The sequence below is a fragment of the Alligator mississippiensis genome, chromosome 3 (assembly GCF_030867095.1).
Source record: "Alligator mississippiensis isolate rAllMis1 chromosome 3, rAllMis1, whole genome shotgun sequence".
Lineage (NCBI taxonomy): Eukaryota > Metazoa > Chordata > Crocodylia > Alligatoridae > Alligator > Alligator mississippiensis.
This window is the reverse complement of record NC_081826.1, coordinates 127,538,492-127,555,478: the sequence shown is the minus strand read 5'-3', so window position 1 is coordinate 127,555,478 and position 16,987 is coordinate 127,538,492. Positions and strand designations below refer to the sequence as shown.

General features: G+C 42.4%; 1 protein-coding gene across 2 annotated transcripts in view; it reads left to right on the top strand.

The window, feature by feature from the left end:
• The window catches only part of KDM1B (lysine demethylase 1B), a 47,232-nt gene that overhangs the window by 18,235 nt on the left and 12,010 nt on the right, over positions 1–16,987 (top strand). For both annotated transcript variants that reach the window (XM_014596956.3, XM_059724391.1), the window contains exons 10-14: positions 433–609; positions 1,233–1,307; positions 6,304–6,441; positions 14,601–14,772; positions 16,111–16,238. In XM_014596956.3, the coding sequence (XP_014452442.1) occupies positions 433–609; positions 1,233–1,307; positions 6,304–6,441; positions 14,601–14,772; positions 16,111–16,238 (690 nt within the window). The remainder of the gene's footprint in view (positions 1–432; positions 610–1,232; positions 1,308–6,303; positions 6,442–14,600; positions 14,773–16,110; positions 16,239–16,987) is intronic.

Genomic DNA, 16,987 nt, shown 5'->3' with positions numbered 1-16,987 from the left:
TTTGGTGCCCCTATGTGATGCAAAATTTCTGGATGTGATCCTGAGTTTACTTAGTTGAAGTAGTGCAGAAATATCCTTACTGTCTAGATCCATGTGGCAAGAGGTAGAAGAACTTGAATTCTTAGGATCACATTATGAAATTTAAGCAAATGTCTTGGCTGTCGTGGATGTAGTGAGGTATCTTGTACTGTAATTTTCTTTGTCCTGTGTTAATTCTCTCTGTTTTGTTGGGAGAACTGGAAGAATCAGAACTCCCCTAAACAGTTGGCTGGCATATAAAAATGACCATGAGTTTTGCTAATCTGTCTGGGACTGTACAATTAATGGTTACATTGAATTACAGTTTAAAATGTAAATTTTACTCTCTAGGAGAACATGTGGAGTATATTATGAAAATAACCTTTTGTTTTGTGTTTTTATTTCTCTTTGCAGGAAGCTCTCACTCCTCAGAAATGTACACATCACATCATTGTTCGGGGGCTTGTGCGTATTCGCTGTGTACAAGAGACAGAGAGGATTCTGTACTTTATGACAAGAAAAGGGCTGATTAATACAGGGATTTTGTCAGTCAGTCCTGACCAGTATCTTCTTCCCAAAGAATACCACAATGTAGGGCACCATAATGTTTTGTGCTTTTTAATGCAGTAGAAATTAAGTAGCAGCATGTTCTGTCCATTCATATCTGGGGATTTTTTTTTGCAATCAGCAGTTCAAGCCATGCCTGTCAAGATTGGCTTTAAACATGGCAAGGCATTTGCTTCCACTGAAGTAAATGGGCATATCAGATGCACAGTTTCCGTGGCCATGGTAGCCAAGACCAAGCTGTGTTAATACCTACTTTATAAAAACCCTGAAGTAAACTGTGCTTTTTTTCCATACTCTTAGCACTGTGTTGTCTAACTTTCTGTAACAGTTTAACATGTGGCCCACAGCCTCCTGTCTGGTTGCCGTTTCCCCCACTGCTCCCGCTGTACCAGCAGCAGGCAAAGAAGTGTGGGGCAAGTGACTCCGTTCTCGAGCTAGTAGTAGCTGTACCAACAAATCCCGTGGGCCACAATTGGGCCACCAACCAGCCCAGTATCAAAGTATTAGAGGCCTGATCGTACAGCATATGAAATCAGTGGGTTTGGCAGAAATCAATGGGAGAAACATTGACAATGTATAATGATCACCTTTATTTTTCCCCCTCTCACAGTTTTTTTTCAACTCTTCCTTCTCTATTCTTTTTAAAGAAATCTGTCATTATTGTTGGATCTGGTGCAGCAGGGTTAGCAGCTGCAAAACAGCTTCACAATTTTGGAATTAAGGTAAGAAGCTTTAGACCTTAAATCAGATTTCACATCTCTCAGAATTTAGAAATCCTTTGTTCAATGGGGAAAATTACAGATGGATACTTGAGGCAAACAAATTTGCAGAACCCACAGTTCAACTACGGAACGCTGTTTCTAGGGAATGTCTAGGAAACAGGTTGTCTGTTTTACCCTAAAAAGAAGGGAAAAAACAAAACAAACAAACAAAAACCCCAAAAGGAAAACAGCAGTATTTGAATAAAATATTTTACTCTTTGTTATTCACCAAGATCAAATCATACCTGACTAACCTGATTGCCTTCTCTAATAAGGAGATGGTCCCATCCACCTAGAATAGGTGGGGAGCAGTGGATGTGACATACTTTGACTTTAGCAAGGTTTTGGCCCAGTCTCCTATGACATTCTCATTAACCAACTAATAAATACAGTCTAGACAAAAAAACTATAGGGATACAGATACAGAAGTGATCCAGCGATCATCATGCTTAACGAGTAGTCCTCTATGGCTCAATGTCTACTTGAGAGGAGGTATTAAGTGGGGTTCCCTAGAAGTCTGTCCTATATCCAGTATTTTTTAACATCTTAATGATTTGGATGATGGGATTGGGTGCGCATTTAACAAATTTGCAGATTCATAGATTGTAAGGCTGGAAGGGACCTTGGAAGATCATTGGGTCCAGCCCCTTGCACCAAGCAGGGAAGATAACTGGGAGTCAGGTGACCCCAGCAAGGTGACTGTCTAGTCTCCTCTTGAAGATTTCCAGGGTAGGTGATTGCACCACCTTTGGAGGGAACTTATTCCACAGTCTGGACACCCTGACTGTGAAGAAGTTTTTCCTAATGTTGAGCCTGAATCGATCTTCCAGGAGTTTGTGGCCATTACTCCTGGTTTTCCCCTCGGGTGCCTGGTGAACAGTTGTTCACCGAGCCCTTGATGTTACTCCCCTAGTGTAGAGGTAAGCTGCTACCAGGTACCCTCTCAGCCTTCTTTTACTCAGGCTGAAGAGTCCCAGATCCCTCAGCCTTTTCTTGTATGGCTTGCCTTTTAAGACTCTGCTCATATGGGTGGCTCTTCTCTGGACTCTCTCAAGCTTATCCGCATCCTTGTTAAAGTGTGGTGCCCAGAACTGGACACAGTACTCCAGCTGTGGTCTCACCAGTGCTGAGTAGAGCAAAAGAATCACCTCACTGGTTTTGCTGGAGATGCATCGATTGATGCATGCCAGAGTATTATTTGCCCTACTGGCTACAGCATTGCACTGCTGGCTCATATTCATACTGTGGTCTATTATTACCCCCAGGTCCTTTTCATTTGGGTGCCAGGGTGGGGGGCCAAGATCCCCGCTGCCCCATGCTGTGCAGGGGGGCTCTGCCGCAAGTGCCCAGAGGCCCCAGTCGCTGCTTCTATAGTTACCTGGGTCCTCCCTCTTGCCTTTTTTGTAGATGGGCACAACATTAACCCTCTTGTCCTCAGGGACTTCTCCAGAGCACCACAAGTTAAGGAAGAGTTTCAGCAAGGGTTCCACAATGACTTTGGCTAGCTCCTTCAGTGGTCTCGGATGAAGATCATCCAGTCCCGCTGACTTGTATACGTCTAATTTTTGTTATTGGTCATATACCAATTCTACGGCAATAGTAGGAAGGCTATTATTCCTACTGTGCTTATCCTGTACTCTACCTGACATGGTTTTCCCCTTGGTCTGGTGAAAGACCGAAGCGAAGTACTCATTCAGGAGTTCAGCTTTCTCCTGGGTGCCAGTAACTATCTCTCTTGAGTTGTTAAGCAATGGCCCCACACTCCCATTTGTTTTCCTCCTGTTCCCTATGTACCTAAAGAACGACTTCTTGTTGTCCTTGATTCCCATTGCCAATTTAAGTTTGATTGCTGGTTTAGCATGTCTTATCTGTTCCCTGTAAATACTGGCCATCGTGGAATAGTATTCCTTGGGGGCCTGCCCTGAGCTTCCATTGTTTATAAGCCTCTTTCTTCTTTCTTAAGAGAACCATGATTTCCCTGTTTAGCCAAGAGGGCTTCCCAGTCCTTCTGTTACCTTTTCTCCGCATGTGCTTCAGGGATTGTGTCCTTAAGGAGCAACCACTCTTCATGCACACCTTTCGCCTTTGGTCCCTGGTGCCGCAGCAGTTGCCCTACTAGTGATCTAATCTTGTTGAAATTTGCATTTTTGAAGTCCAAGACTTCAGTCCTGCTATCCAATTTGTCTGCCTTACGTTGGGTAGTGAACATTATGGTTTCATGGTCGCTGTTGCCCAGACTTCCCTCTGTATTTAAGTCAGTCATCAGGTTGTCTCCTTTGGCCAGGACCAAGTCTAGCAGAGTCTAGCAGGTGACACCAAGTTGGATGGACTTACAGACACTGGAGGCTGGGGCTAGGAACCAGTAGACCTGGATAGACTGGAAGAATGGTTCAAAATCAGTCAGATGAAATGCAACATAGAGAAGTGCAAAGTCCTGCAGTACTGCAAAGAAGGCCTTGGGGATCACAGTAGACCGTAATCTGAATATGAGCCAACAGTGTGCTCTTGCTGCAAAAGAAAAGCTAAAAACATACTAGGCTGTATTAACAGAAGTACAGCTTGCAAATCAAGGGAAATGATTCTTCCATTTTGTTCAGCACTGATGAAGCCTCACCTGAGTACTGTCTCCAGTTTTGGGCCCCATACTTCAAGAAAGATGTGGATAGATTGGAAACAGTCCAGCACAAAGCAACAAAAATGATTAGGGGCCTGGAAAGTATGACTTATGAAGAAAGGATGAAAGAACTAGGGTTATTTAGCCTGGAAAAGACAAGACAAAGGGGGATTTAATAACCGTCTTCAAATACTTGAAGGGCGATTACAGAGAGGATGGAGATAGTCCTTTCCTCCGTGACCGCTGAGAACAGTTTACAAGCAATGACCTCAAGATGCAGCAGAGGAAACTTAGGTTGAAGACTAGGGGGAACTGATTACAAGGGTGGTCAAGCATTTGAACAGGCTCCCTAGAGAAGTTGCAGCATTTCCATCCCTCAAAAATCTCAAGAGCAGGTTGGACACACACTTGATTGGTTTGATTTAATCTGTACTAGATTACCTCATGAGGTCCCTTCCAGTGCTTCTTTCCTATAATCCTTGTTTAAAAAAAGTGACATGAGGACATAATAGTGCCTAGAATAAAGACCTTGATTATGTTAATGTAAATAAAGAAAAATGATTGTTCTTATTTGTAAAATTTTACTGGAGTGAAAAATATTTGAGGCATGGTCTATATCCATAAATTATATGGATTTGGCTTTGCCTTCTTCCTTTCTAACTTTTTAGACTCTTGTTATCTTGATCCTGAAGTAATGTACTCGCTCAAGTAACTTTGCACACAGATTGTCCCATCCAAATCAATGGACAATTTATGTGTAAATGTTTGCAGAACTGGAAATTCAAGGAGAGATAGGCACCTAACCTCCCTGATTTTCTTTTGAAAATCCTAGACTGTATTCTTTTTTTAAAACGTTATCTGTTATTCTCTTGCTCCATTTTCAAACAATGTTAACATCATTACATTGTAGGATGCAGTGTCATGCAGGGGTCAATCATACAGAAATATGTTTTGCAACAAATTACATAGTCAATCATAAAAATAAATAATTGTAAATGTAATTTACCATATTAGCAAAATATATATTTTCAGTATGTTAGATCCATATTAAGTTCATTTTAAAAGCAGCAGCAAAAAGGTCAGCATGCATTAGACAAACGCAGTCCCTTTTCTTAAACCTGAAAATTAGAGCATCTAAAACTTGTTGATTTTTAAAAGGAAATGACTATCTGCTCAGTTTCTGTTCTTATTATTTTTAGCTGAAGTTTATATGTACCTTTACTTTAAACGTATGCATTTATTTCCATTGGCATATTATATGTGCCTTTAAAGTGGCCGTTTAGCTACAAATGGGAAAAGGACTCATGTGAAACAGGCCTACTACATTATCCGGTTATCCACAAAACTGAAAAATACACAGATGAATGACATTACTAAAGGGCTTAATATTTCTTTACCCTGGAGTCTAGATAAGTATGTTTAAAAACAATTCTTTCTTCAAGGGTATAGGTTGTAGCCATATTGGTCCAAGGACACAGGCAGACAAGGTTCTTTGTTTAAATCTGATATTTTTTTATTAGACCAACTCAAATAATAGAAAAAAATTCTTCTTTGCAAGCTTCCAGGCACAAACACCCCTCTTCTGCAGTTAGTCTGTGCTCTTCCTGGATGGAATGCATACTAAAGAAGCCAGAGTGAGGAGGGTGGGGAAAGAATGTAGCTGGTAAATAGAGAGGTACCTTGGGAGTCAGATGTTAGGCAGGTTATAATGTGTCAAAAATCCAATGTCTATATATAATTCATGATTACTGTGTACCAGAATGAACGCACACTGGACATCTGTCAAAGACAAGAATACCCAATTACCTGTGGGGGGCACATTTCTCACAAGAAAACCTCTCTGTCTCCAGTCTCTCAGTTTTGATCCTCAAAGGGAATTTATAAAACACCTTTCACAGATGACCCCATGAACTTCACTTCATCAACCTACTGGATACAAAAAATCATGGACTAAATGTATAGGCATTGTATTTATGATAACCTGCCTAACATCTGACTCCCCAAGTATCTCTCCACTATTTACCAGCTACATCCATTCCCCTCCCCATCCCTTCCGCCCACCACCTTTCTCTCACCCATTGACTCCTATTTACATTGTCACTGACTGACTTTCTTGCATGCATACGAGCCTCTGTCTCCTTTACTATTTATTCTATCCAGGAAGAGCACACAGCAACCACAGATGCTTCCTTAGCCTGACAAAGGGTGTTTGTGCCCAAAAGCTTGCAATGAAGAATTTTTTCCAACTATTTGAATTGGTCTAAGAAAAGATATTAGATTTACCCAACGAACCTTGTCTGTCTTCTTTCTTCAACAACTTTTTGCATTACATTTGTGTTACAGGTCATCATACTAGAAGCTAAAGAGAGAATCGGTGGCCGAGTGTGGGATGATAAAACTTTCAAAGGAATCACTGTCGGAAGGGGAGCACAGATTGTCAATGGATGCGTCAACAACCCAGTAGCACTAATGTGTGAGCAAGTGAGTTCCCTGCAGCGCTTATGTATTACTGTTAATGAGAAATGTTACCAATATAAAGGCCTGTTAGCATGCAGATATGTAAGCACCATTATTTTGCTTTACATGAGTTAATGTTTTCTGGATGTCAAGGAGTTTCTTTCCAAGATCTGAGTCAGCAGGTTTATATACTTTTATAACAAGAGCAGTCAATTACTGTCCAGCTTGATTCAAGAGAGAAGATGAAGATATAATTAGTTTAGAGAAGTTACACCCACAGTATCTTTAGTCTGTCTCATAGATAAACCAAGGGCCTGTACAAAAGTTATACTTCTTGCATGTTAAGCCTGCATAAAGTGTTTTGTAGCTGTAATAGAACAGACATTCATGGTGTTATCAGACTTTAATATTAGATTTTAGGTAGTGGCAATGAATTCATGAATGTTTGAACAAGAGTAGTCTGTTCTCTGAAGAGAGCATTTATTGAGCACAGTGATTTGCAATTCCAAGTATGTGACAAAGAACAGAAAAACTTTGCTTAAGCTAACACACAGCAACAACATGCAAATTAGACACAACAGAAACTTTGCATAAGTCTTACGTAGTCCTGAAGACAGAGTCTGTAGCCAGGCATTCAGAAGTTTTTCTGGGGGACCATAGGTCAGGGTCGTCTTAGCTGGTGAGGGCAGTCCTACAGGCCTCATCTTTGCCGGGTTTTTATTGGGATCTGCACCTCCTTCTCCATGTTTCAAAACTCACGCATACAGCATGATTCTCTCTTGCCTCTTCTCGGGTATTCCAGTCTCTCACCCCTTACAGGTTCTACATGTAAACGTAGCTCCCTGCTTTTCTACGTCACATCAGCATGTTTAAGCAGTCTGACCCCTTACCTCAGTCCCTCCTACCTCAGGTTATGCATGTAGCTTTAGAATCAGTTAAAGGGCCAGAGAATGTTATGACTGCCAGGTCTTTGCCAATACTCCTCTCCTTGTTGGCCCTCTAAGAGGCTCCAGCACTATCATTTTTAGGCTTGGGTGTGGTAGAGGGTTGAGGCCTAGCCAGCTCAATGCCTAGTGCAGGAGTAGCCAGAATTACTCACCCTGGGAGCCACGTACAATCCTCCACCGAAGCTGCAGAGCAGGGGCGGGGGGGGGAAGGGTTGTGTATGTTCTCCACTGAAGCCCCGCCTTCTCCCCAAGAAGGCAGCCTGGTGTCCCCTGGAGCTGCCTTGGAGAGAAGTGGGTGGGGCTTTGGCGGAGAAGCCCTGGATAGCTGCAAGAACTGTGCCGTGAGCCACATGCAGCCTGCAAGCTGCTATTTGGCCACCATTGGCCTAGTGGGTTGCAGCCACTGGCAAACCAACTGTTGTTTCTTCTCACTATCCTTATCCACTCTTGCTCCTGCTGTCATTATGACTGTTACCATCTTATGGCATGGATCTGTTACTGGGTTCTGCAAGCTCTACTTTCTTTGCATCTAATAGGTTGCAACCCTTAATGGAGACTGATCCTCTTTGTGGCAGTCTTGTCACCTCAACCTTGTTCAGGAGGGTTTCTTGCCTGGCTATTAAAATTTTTCAGGTGATTACATAAGTGACACGTATAACATAACACTGTAAATACAGCTACAGCCAATAACATTTAAGCTAAGAGCTACTGATATTACTAATATTAAAGCCACTTAAATTTATACATTAAAAGAGAACAAGGAAATAAAACTACATTACTATTTTTCTATTATTTTTTTTCTTTCCATAATAGCAAGGCATATTGTTCATTCATTTGTTGCTTCCATCATTTTACAGACAGATATAACTAAAGTACAATACAAAAAGCAATCATTTGAATCAATAATACAATTGTCATGGGTGAATAATAATGTGAATAAGTCCTTGGTTGAAGTTCCAATGGATCAGTCTATCCCACCATTTTCTGTGGCACTTTCTTTGATGTTAGTTAGCGCTCAGTTCCTTTAGCTGTTTGGTTTTTTGATCCACTAGCATACCCACAACTTTTCCTTCTTCTTTATTATAACTGCGGCTTCATTACAAGTATTTGTGGAATCACTGTTTGGACCATCTTTCCTGGTCTGTTGAACTGCACCTGAAACAGTTGATACTGGGGTTTTCACCCCTCATTAAATTCCTTTTCAGGCTTTTTAGGGTATCTATACACACGAGTGGGGGGATGGGGAAGCACTTTAATTAGAGTGGCTCTGAGAGCCGCTTTAATTAAAGCATCCACAGCATCACATGTATTCAGTGTCCCATGCTTCAAAATGGTGGCAGGGGCGCTTTAACTAAAGCTTGTTTGATGCTAATTAGTACACTCCAGCAGACTTAATTAAATGAGTCTACTCTGTTGCTAATTAACACGTGTCAGAGCAGAGGTTTTTCACGTGTATAGGTGCCCTTAGTTGCAAGGAGTGGACATGCTCGTTTACCTACTTTGCATGTTTGGGGCCCATTTTGAGGGCATTCCCTTTTTAACAACATGCACAATGGGACAGCTTCCTTTGGGTATTCCTTGATAAAAAAAATCTCTTGAGAACCCTGTCAGTTGTACAAGGAACTTTAAAGTTAAAGGATTTTAAAGAGGTACTGTCTGTGAGAGCAATTTGCTGATGAAATCTTCCCTTTTGTTAAGATAGTTTCTAAGAAAGAAACTATAGTCTTATTTACTCTCCCTAAAGACATTTCTCACCTTTTCTATCAATACTCATCTTCTTTTAGCAGTAGTTTTTGGCTGTTAGAGGGGGTTTACAGAGAAGACTATTTGGCTCCAATTACTATAGCCTCTTCACCTTTGTTAATAACAGCACATTTCAGTTTACAAACACATGTTAGCATAATCAATCAAAGCTCCCAATGTTGTTAGGGTCTGTGACCCTAAACATTCCACAGGGGTCATTTAACATTTTTCCAAACTTGACTGAACAATGAGTAGAACCTAGTAAAATGTATAATTCCTCTGTAATGGGAACTTAGGATAGTTTACCATTAAATCCTTCTACAGCAAAAGAGTCTGTGGTCTTCCAGTTTCTAGCTTTCCTTCTCATATTGTTTCACTTGTAAGAAGGGTACTACTGGTTCATTTTATATTAAACCCCTTCATATTTTTCTCCTCACTTGTTTCCAGCAGAAGGGTTGCTTACAATTGAAAATGAGTCACTCCCATCAATCAACATTGTGTGATTCCCCCAGTCCATTTTTTTTCTTCATGTTTTGCCAGCCTTTCTCAGCAATTCACCAGTTATGTCTTTTTACTTTTATACTGCAGCATTCTACACTACACTTACACCCTGAGGGAATCAACCAGCTTTGCCTTTTCTTTCCCCTCCTGGTTACCCTTTAGAGTCTGCTGCTCAATCTTTAGCGCCCTCCATAACATCCTGGAGTGGGAGTTTCAATGCTGTGCCTTCTAAATACGTTCACATGCCACCAAGAAACTGCACTGTTGAAACTCCAGCACTGCTGTCTGCCCATTTTTTAACTAATGTCACAGACTTACTCTTTACATCCGGGGGAAGGACTGTGAAACCCTTTGGTTTTATACATTCCTGACACCAATCTTGACTTGACACCATTCCCATCCCCTGGAATTAACAACTCTAGTACAAAAGTCTTATCTGACTGTGGATAAGCTGACGCAGGGATTTAAATTAACCCTTCCTTTCATCTCTTCCCTTAATAGGGTGTGTGGAGGAGGTCTTTTAAATATTGAACCGCATCTATCATCCTCATGATTATAATCAGAATGATACAAATCGGAGCCATCATTATCATCATTCACATTTACATGCTGCCTTATTTCACAATTACTGTTGTCTCCTCTGGGCTCTTGCTCTGGCCCTCTTGGCCCCTCAGCTACCAACAGTGCCCCTTCGTGGTGGCTACACTTTCTTGTGAAATGCTCAGCTTTTTGTCCTAGCGCTTTGATCTTCCACTTACAAGCACTGTGATCTGCAGGCTTGTTCAGCTGTGCATCCTTGATAACATGTATCCTTTGACAACATTCCCTGCAACACCTCCATCTGTGTTTTTAAATTCTTTCTCTCAAGCTGGTCTACAATTTTCATTCTCCAAAGGCTGATTCTTTTCTTTCTCCTGAGTTGATCCTTGGGCTACTATAGACAATAAACCTTGAACGGCTACCCAGTTTTTGGTTTTTTTTATCTGAACACAGATTCCTTTTTGAAGCCACACAAGAGGACCAACCACACACATGCACAGATGCGTCCAGTTTACAGAATGCATCCTTATTCCAAAAACCTGGAGTGAGTTTTGTCTACACTTACTTCTCTGGCATTTTGACAGGTTTCTGACCCTTTCATTTGCTCTGACAGCTCCTAAACCTGCTGCATCAAGCTAATCTAAAAAGGGGGAAGCTCCTGAATTCCAGCTTTAATCTGAGCACCCTCCCTGCAGAAGTTTAAGCGAATAAGCATCCTAGCCCCCGAACAGATTTTGCAATCCTCAAACAGCTTCCAGTTTTTAAGTTTAGTGTTCAACAAATTTTCTTAGTGCTGTACACAATAAAATATCTCAATCCAAATGAATTCAGTAGGCTTGTCCAAGGACGTCAAAATCTACTACCAGACGTAATATTAGATTTTAGGTAGTGGTGCTGATTCATGAATGCTTGAACAAGAATAGTCTGAAGAAACTGAAGAAAGCATTTATTGAGCACAGCAATTTGCAATTTCAAGTATGTGACAAAGAACAGCAGAAAAACTTTGCCTAAGCTAAGATGCCACAAAATAAGACACAGCAACAGCATACAGCTTAGACACGACAGAAACTTTGCATAAGTTTTATGTAGTCCAGAAGACAGAGTCTGCAGCCAGGCATTCAGAAATTTCTCTGGTGAGCTGCAGGTCAGGTCTCAGCTGGTGAGGGCAGGCCTCATCTTTGCCTGTGCTTTTATAGGGATCTCCCACTTGGGTCCCTCATGTATCCCATGTCTCTCATGAATCTCATGCATTCAGCATTGGTGCCTCTTTTGGGGTATTCTAGTCTCTCATCTTTTACAGGTTCTACATGTAAATGTAGCTCCTTGCTTTCATATGTTGCATCTCAGAGTGTTTAAGCAATCTGGCCCCTTCCCCACTACCTTAGGTCACCCAAATAGCTTCAGAATCAAAGGGCCAGAGACTGTTATGACTATGCCAGGTTTTTGCCAACAGCAGCACATAAAGCGCTTAAAAAATGGCGGATCCTGCTCTGAGTTAATCCTGAATGGACGTAGTATCAGATTAAAGCGCTTCAGGCTACAGTGCTTTATCAAATATCTGTACCACATCCCATCTTGAGTCAAGCTAAGTTGTATTCGTCCAGCATTCTTGAAGCCCCTTGCTGGGTGGCTTGCTAACTTTACCCTGTGCTTGTTTGCTCCCTGGGCTGTTACAGAGGCTGGCTCTCTGCATGGCTGGGTGGGGGAACCGAGTTCCTGTGCCCTATGGCCACTACTGTCCCCCCACCCCCCCAATTTCTGGGTCAGGTCTTGGGCAGGGGTAGGCTAAGTCCATGTGGCAAGGGGGTTCCATTCTTCCACCCCCAGTTCCTGGTGCCGCTCTCAGTTGCAGCTGTCAAGAGGCTGGGACAGGGGGAAAGGAGCTGCCATGTCCCATGGGCCCAACCAGGTTGCTGAGTCAGGTTTTGGGGGGTTGTGGGTGGGGGAGGATGGTGGGTTGGGTCCGTGTGGCCAGGGGACTCCTTATACCCTCCATCTCAGCCTCCTGACAGCTGCTCGGCATGGCTCTTCACCATGCTGGGAGTGGGGGAAGGGAGCCCCCATGCTGCATGGGCCCTGCCCAGATTGCTGGGTTGGATCTTGGGGGAGGGCCAAGCTGGGTCTACACAGCAAGGGGGCTCTTTTCTCCCATCTGCCTCAGCTTCTTGACAGCTGCAGCATGGGGCTGTCTGACTCTTTACCGTGATGGGAACTGGGAGTAGAGGAAGGGAGCCCCTCAGCGTAGTGGGCTGGGTCAGGTCTTATGGGGAGTAAAGCCAGTTCCATGCAGCAAGGGGGCTTCGTTCCCCACACCCAGTTCCTGGTGTGGTGAAAAGCCAGGCTACAGCTGTCAAGAGGCTGGTGGGGGGTGGAGAGGGAGCCCCCCACCACCTGGACCCAGTACTGCCCCCTCCCAAGGCCCAACCCAGCAATCCAGGTGGTGGGGAGAGGGGAGATGCAACACAGGGGCTTCCTTACCGCCCCCGCCCCCTGGCCCACCTCAGCCTCTTGACAACTATAACTCAGAACTGTGCATGGCTTTTCACTGCACAGACAACTGGGGGTGGGAGAATGGAGCCCCCTTGCCATGCAGGCCTCGTCCCCCTGCTTCCCTCCCTGCCGCTCCCCCACAAGACCAAACCCAGCAAGCAAGCAGGGGGAGGAGGGCTTGTGGCAGGGAGGTTCCATTTTCCCCTCTCTTACCCCTAGCCACAGCTGAAGTTGCCAGCTGGTAACTGCCAATATTGCAAATTCCAAGACAGTTTGATACTTACATTCAGGCTGATTTTTCTCTAGGTGGAAAAGGAAGCTAAGAGGACTTCTTGGTACCAAGTCTGCTGAGAGAACCAGGGAAGAATTTAGCTTACTTTGTTGCAACTCTTCAGTGCTTTATAATGCTGTGCAGAGTAAAATTTAAAAAATAGCAAACCTGTATTTCAGTTAGTAAAGTGGGAAGCTATTGTTTTTGAGTAGGGAGCTATTGTTTTTGAGTTATGTCAAGTAACCAAGTGTGGTTTTTCTTATTAATTATATTCTGAAATGGTTGTGGGTGTGACTGTAGACTGCATTCGAATAGGGGGCCTGGTGGTAACATAGTGGAGCTATTTGTGGCAGCATAGCTCCTATAAGATACCACGGTGTTGCAACCTGTAGAGTAAGGCAAGTATAGGGTGCCTCAAAACTGCAGCTCCGACTGCCTTGTGGTTACTCCTTGGTTGGAGAAAGGCTAAGGGACATCACCCTGACAGAAACATACCCTCACTGAGGTATTGGTTATTAGCAGTTCTTATCTGTTGCTCTCTGGCAGCTACAACCACTATGGCACTGAATGTCTGGACTCAGTCTGGCCTTTGGATTGTCTAAAGCGGGGTAGGTCTTGGGCAGCTGCCATTCCTCCATACTTTTGCCTAGGCCAAGACATGTTGAAGGTCTTGGTGTGATGGTTTAGGACTCTGTATAAGCAGATTCATCAGGTACCTAACTAGATCTCTTGTGCGTACACCATGATCCAGAGGATCGATGGTTGCCTACTATATTCTGAAGTGACATGCATCTCAGTCTCACAAGTTTCATGAGACTCACACAAAGTAATGGGTTTAAGTTGCAACAAGGGAAATACAGGTTAGACATGGGGTAAAACTTTGTAAGTGTAAGGATATTTAAGCAGTAGTTTAAATTAACTAGGGAAACTGGAATCTCCATTGTTGCATATTTTTAGAGCAGGTTAAAAATGGATCTGTCAGAAGTGGTTTTGTAGAGTTGAACCTGCCTTTGGGCAGGGGATGGACTAAATGACCTCAAGGTTCCTTCCAGCTCTGCTCTGTACGATTCTAAGATATATGGAGAGAAAGAGGAAATTCTGGGGTATGTTCCCAGGTAGGCAACTGTGTATTCGATAGCATTTTTTCTGTCTCTTCAAATATCTGTTCCAGAATTTCAAGGACTGTTCTAGGCTATCAGTGGCCATTTTGTATTGATTTTTGCAAAACCTGGAAAACCAGAAGGGAGAAATGGACTACTCATTTGGACTAGAGCTAGCAGATCCAGAAGTATAGAGTGAACAGAAGAAGACACAATCCTTAGAGGAAGGATTGAGGGTGAGATTGCAGCAAGTCCCTGAAATGCACAAGGATAGGTGGATAGCATACTGGGAGAGGAGACAGGGATATGAGGCGCCCCTGGTATACGCCTTGAGTCTGGTCAACTGGAAAAACAAAATTTGTCCCATTCTAAGCTTTACCATGTTCTAACTCTTTGAAAATCAAATTAATATCATTTTAAGAGCATGAGAATCAGGTTTAATCTGACCAGTTACTTAAAATGTGAAAAAAATGTTAGTAATATAATCTTACTTTTAAAAAATTCCTCTTATTTTTAAATGTTTTTGACCAAGTTAGACAATGAGGTTTTTCCCATAGATGTTTTATTATTATTTTTAAACTTCCTTTGAAGCTTGGCATTAAAATGCACAGACTTGGGGAGAGATGTGATTTGATCCAGGAAGGTGGACGAATAACCGATCCCACTATAGATAAGCGCATGGACTTCCATTTCAATGCCATCTTGGATGTTGTCTCTGAGTGGAGAAAGGATAAGAGCCAGCATCATGATGTCCCTCTTGGTGGTAAGTAGGAATTGTATTTCTGCACCAGAGATTTGAGACACATTTGTATCCATCAGAAGGAGGAGGTTGGTTTTTACTTCATATGTATTCTGAGCATTCTAAATGTTTGCATGCAGGGCCAGATCGGGGTGGGGGGTAGTTGTACTCTACTTTAGGCTGCGTGGCTCTCTCAGCTTACCAGCTTGTCAGTGTGTCTCCAGAACCGGGGAGGGGGGAGCCACTGCTGCTTATTCTCTCTTTCCTCACTTTTCCCTGGTCACTGAATTCGGTGATGGGAGAGGGGATGGAAGGGCGAGTTCCAGCAGTGTTCATGGTCTGGGTTCTGGAAGCTGGTGAGCTCAGAAAGCTCACTGCATATATGCCACACAGACAAAAGGGTGTGTGGCCATATCTTCCTGCCCCTTCTGGATCTGCTAGTGTTTACATATATGGTTAACTTCAAATGTTTAAGGTGAAATCTTGGCTCCAGTGAAGCTGATGAGAGATTTGCCTTTGAATTTACAGAAGGCAGTATAATATACTTCCCCCCCCCATACCTCCAATGTTGGGAGTTGGCAGTCATGTCACATCTCATTTGAAGTGCATCTTTTTTCCTATGTAGGATCTTGGTTTTTATAATTTAGTTTTTATCAGTTCACTGAACAAAATATACAGTAATCACCACTATTTTGTCTCTTAAGTTGCCGAAGCAGGCATGGCTTGAGAGAGGATGTTGGGTCAGCTGTAACTTTCCATTTTTTTTAATGAATGTGCACTGAAAGTGTTTGATCCACAGCCCTCTGAAATCACTGGAGAGAAACCTTCTGGCTTCAGTGAGCTTGGGTCAAATCCAAATTCTCTCAGACCTTTTCTGTTAAAATTAGGCAGGATTCTATACAAGGTGACATTCAGAGTATTATTCATGAGTTTTGGGTTAAAAAAAACCCCTATTTTTGGATTAATTGAACATCCCTGAAAATTCCACCATGACCGTATTCACTGTACATAGCAGCTAAACAGTAAATTTTTCTTCTGTCTACATGAAGTATTGGGGGTTTTTTTGGCTTCCATTTTCATGAATTTTTTGCCTGAGCCTTAGACACTGATATCTGATGTCTTTTTGAGGAAAATGTTTCAATGGGAAGTATTCAAAGCCTTGTCTGCAGTGAGGGAAAAAATTAATCCTAACCAAAGTTAGGGTTTCATCTAATTACATATGAAAGATGTTTAGATTTTCCATTACAGAGGAGATACATATGGATGAGTATTAATAACAAATGTAGAAATTCTGAGATTGTGAGAGTACTGACCTCTGATAGTTTAGTTTTACTATTTTATTTTCAATGTTTTTCTATACAGAGAAGATACAGGAGATCTACAAAGCCTTTATTCAGGAGTCTGGTATCCAGTTCAGTGAGCTGGAGGAAAAGGTACTACAGTTCCATCTCAGTAACCTGGAATATGCCTGTGGCAGCAACCTCTCTTTGGTAAGCTTTGTGAATGTGCCACTGGAGTATTTTCATTTTGAGCCTTTTTAAATCAGTGGTTGCTACAATCAAATGCATGAAACTGTGATTCCTCAAATAAGTTTTGCAAGGCGTTTTTATTGCGAACTCCTCTGTTCCTAACAAGATTTGTCTCAAGACATTTGTGATCTGTATACCCAGATGTTTACTGCATACTTGAGCTCTGAATACCAGTTTTGATTCTGTTGTGCTGGCAGGGTTGCGCATGTATTTACATGCACCATTTTATCTACACTAGCCAGGTTTTTTTCTTGCTGTATGCTAAACCAGTGGAAGGGCTACATTTTAAACACCTTTAGTATGTATGAACACCAGAACATTCACCAGCAAGTCAGGGAATGTCTCTGTAGTCTTTTAGCTGGGTGCTAATGCTTAAACTCCCTTATTTCCATTTGGCTGTCAAACAGTGTAACTAACATCAAATATCTTTGTTAGATATGAATATACTCTTATTTTCAGTTTTGACAAAAGATGTAATAGAATATATGGTAGCAGATGACAGAACAAGGATCAATGGTCTCAAGTTGCAGCAAGGGAAGTTTAGATTAGATATTAGGAAAAACTTTCTGACTGGAGCTGGGGACAGACATTGCACACAAACCGGTTTAAGTGATCAGAAACTGGTTTAAACCTGTAACAGAACAGATGTTCAGTGCACATAAACCAGTTTGAAAATGGCTGAAACTGGTTTGAGATAAACCTGGTTGAAT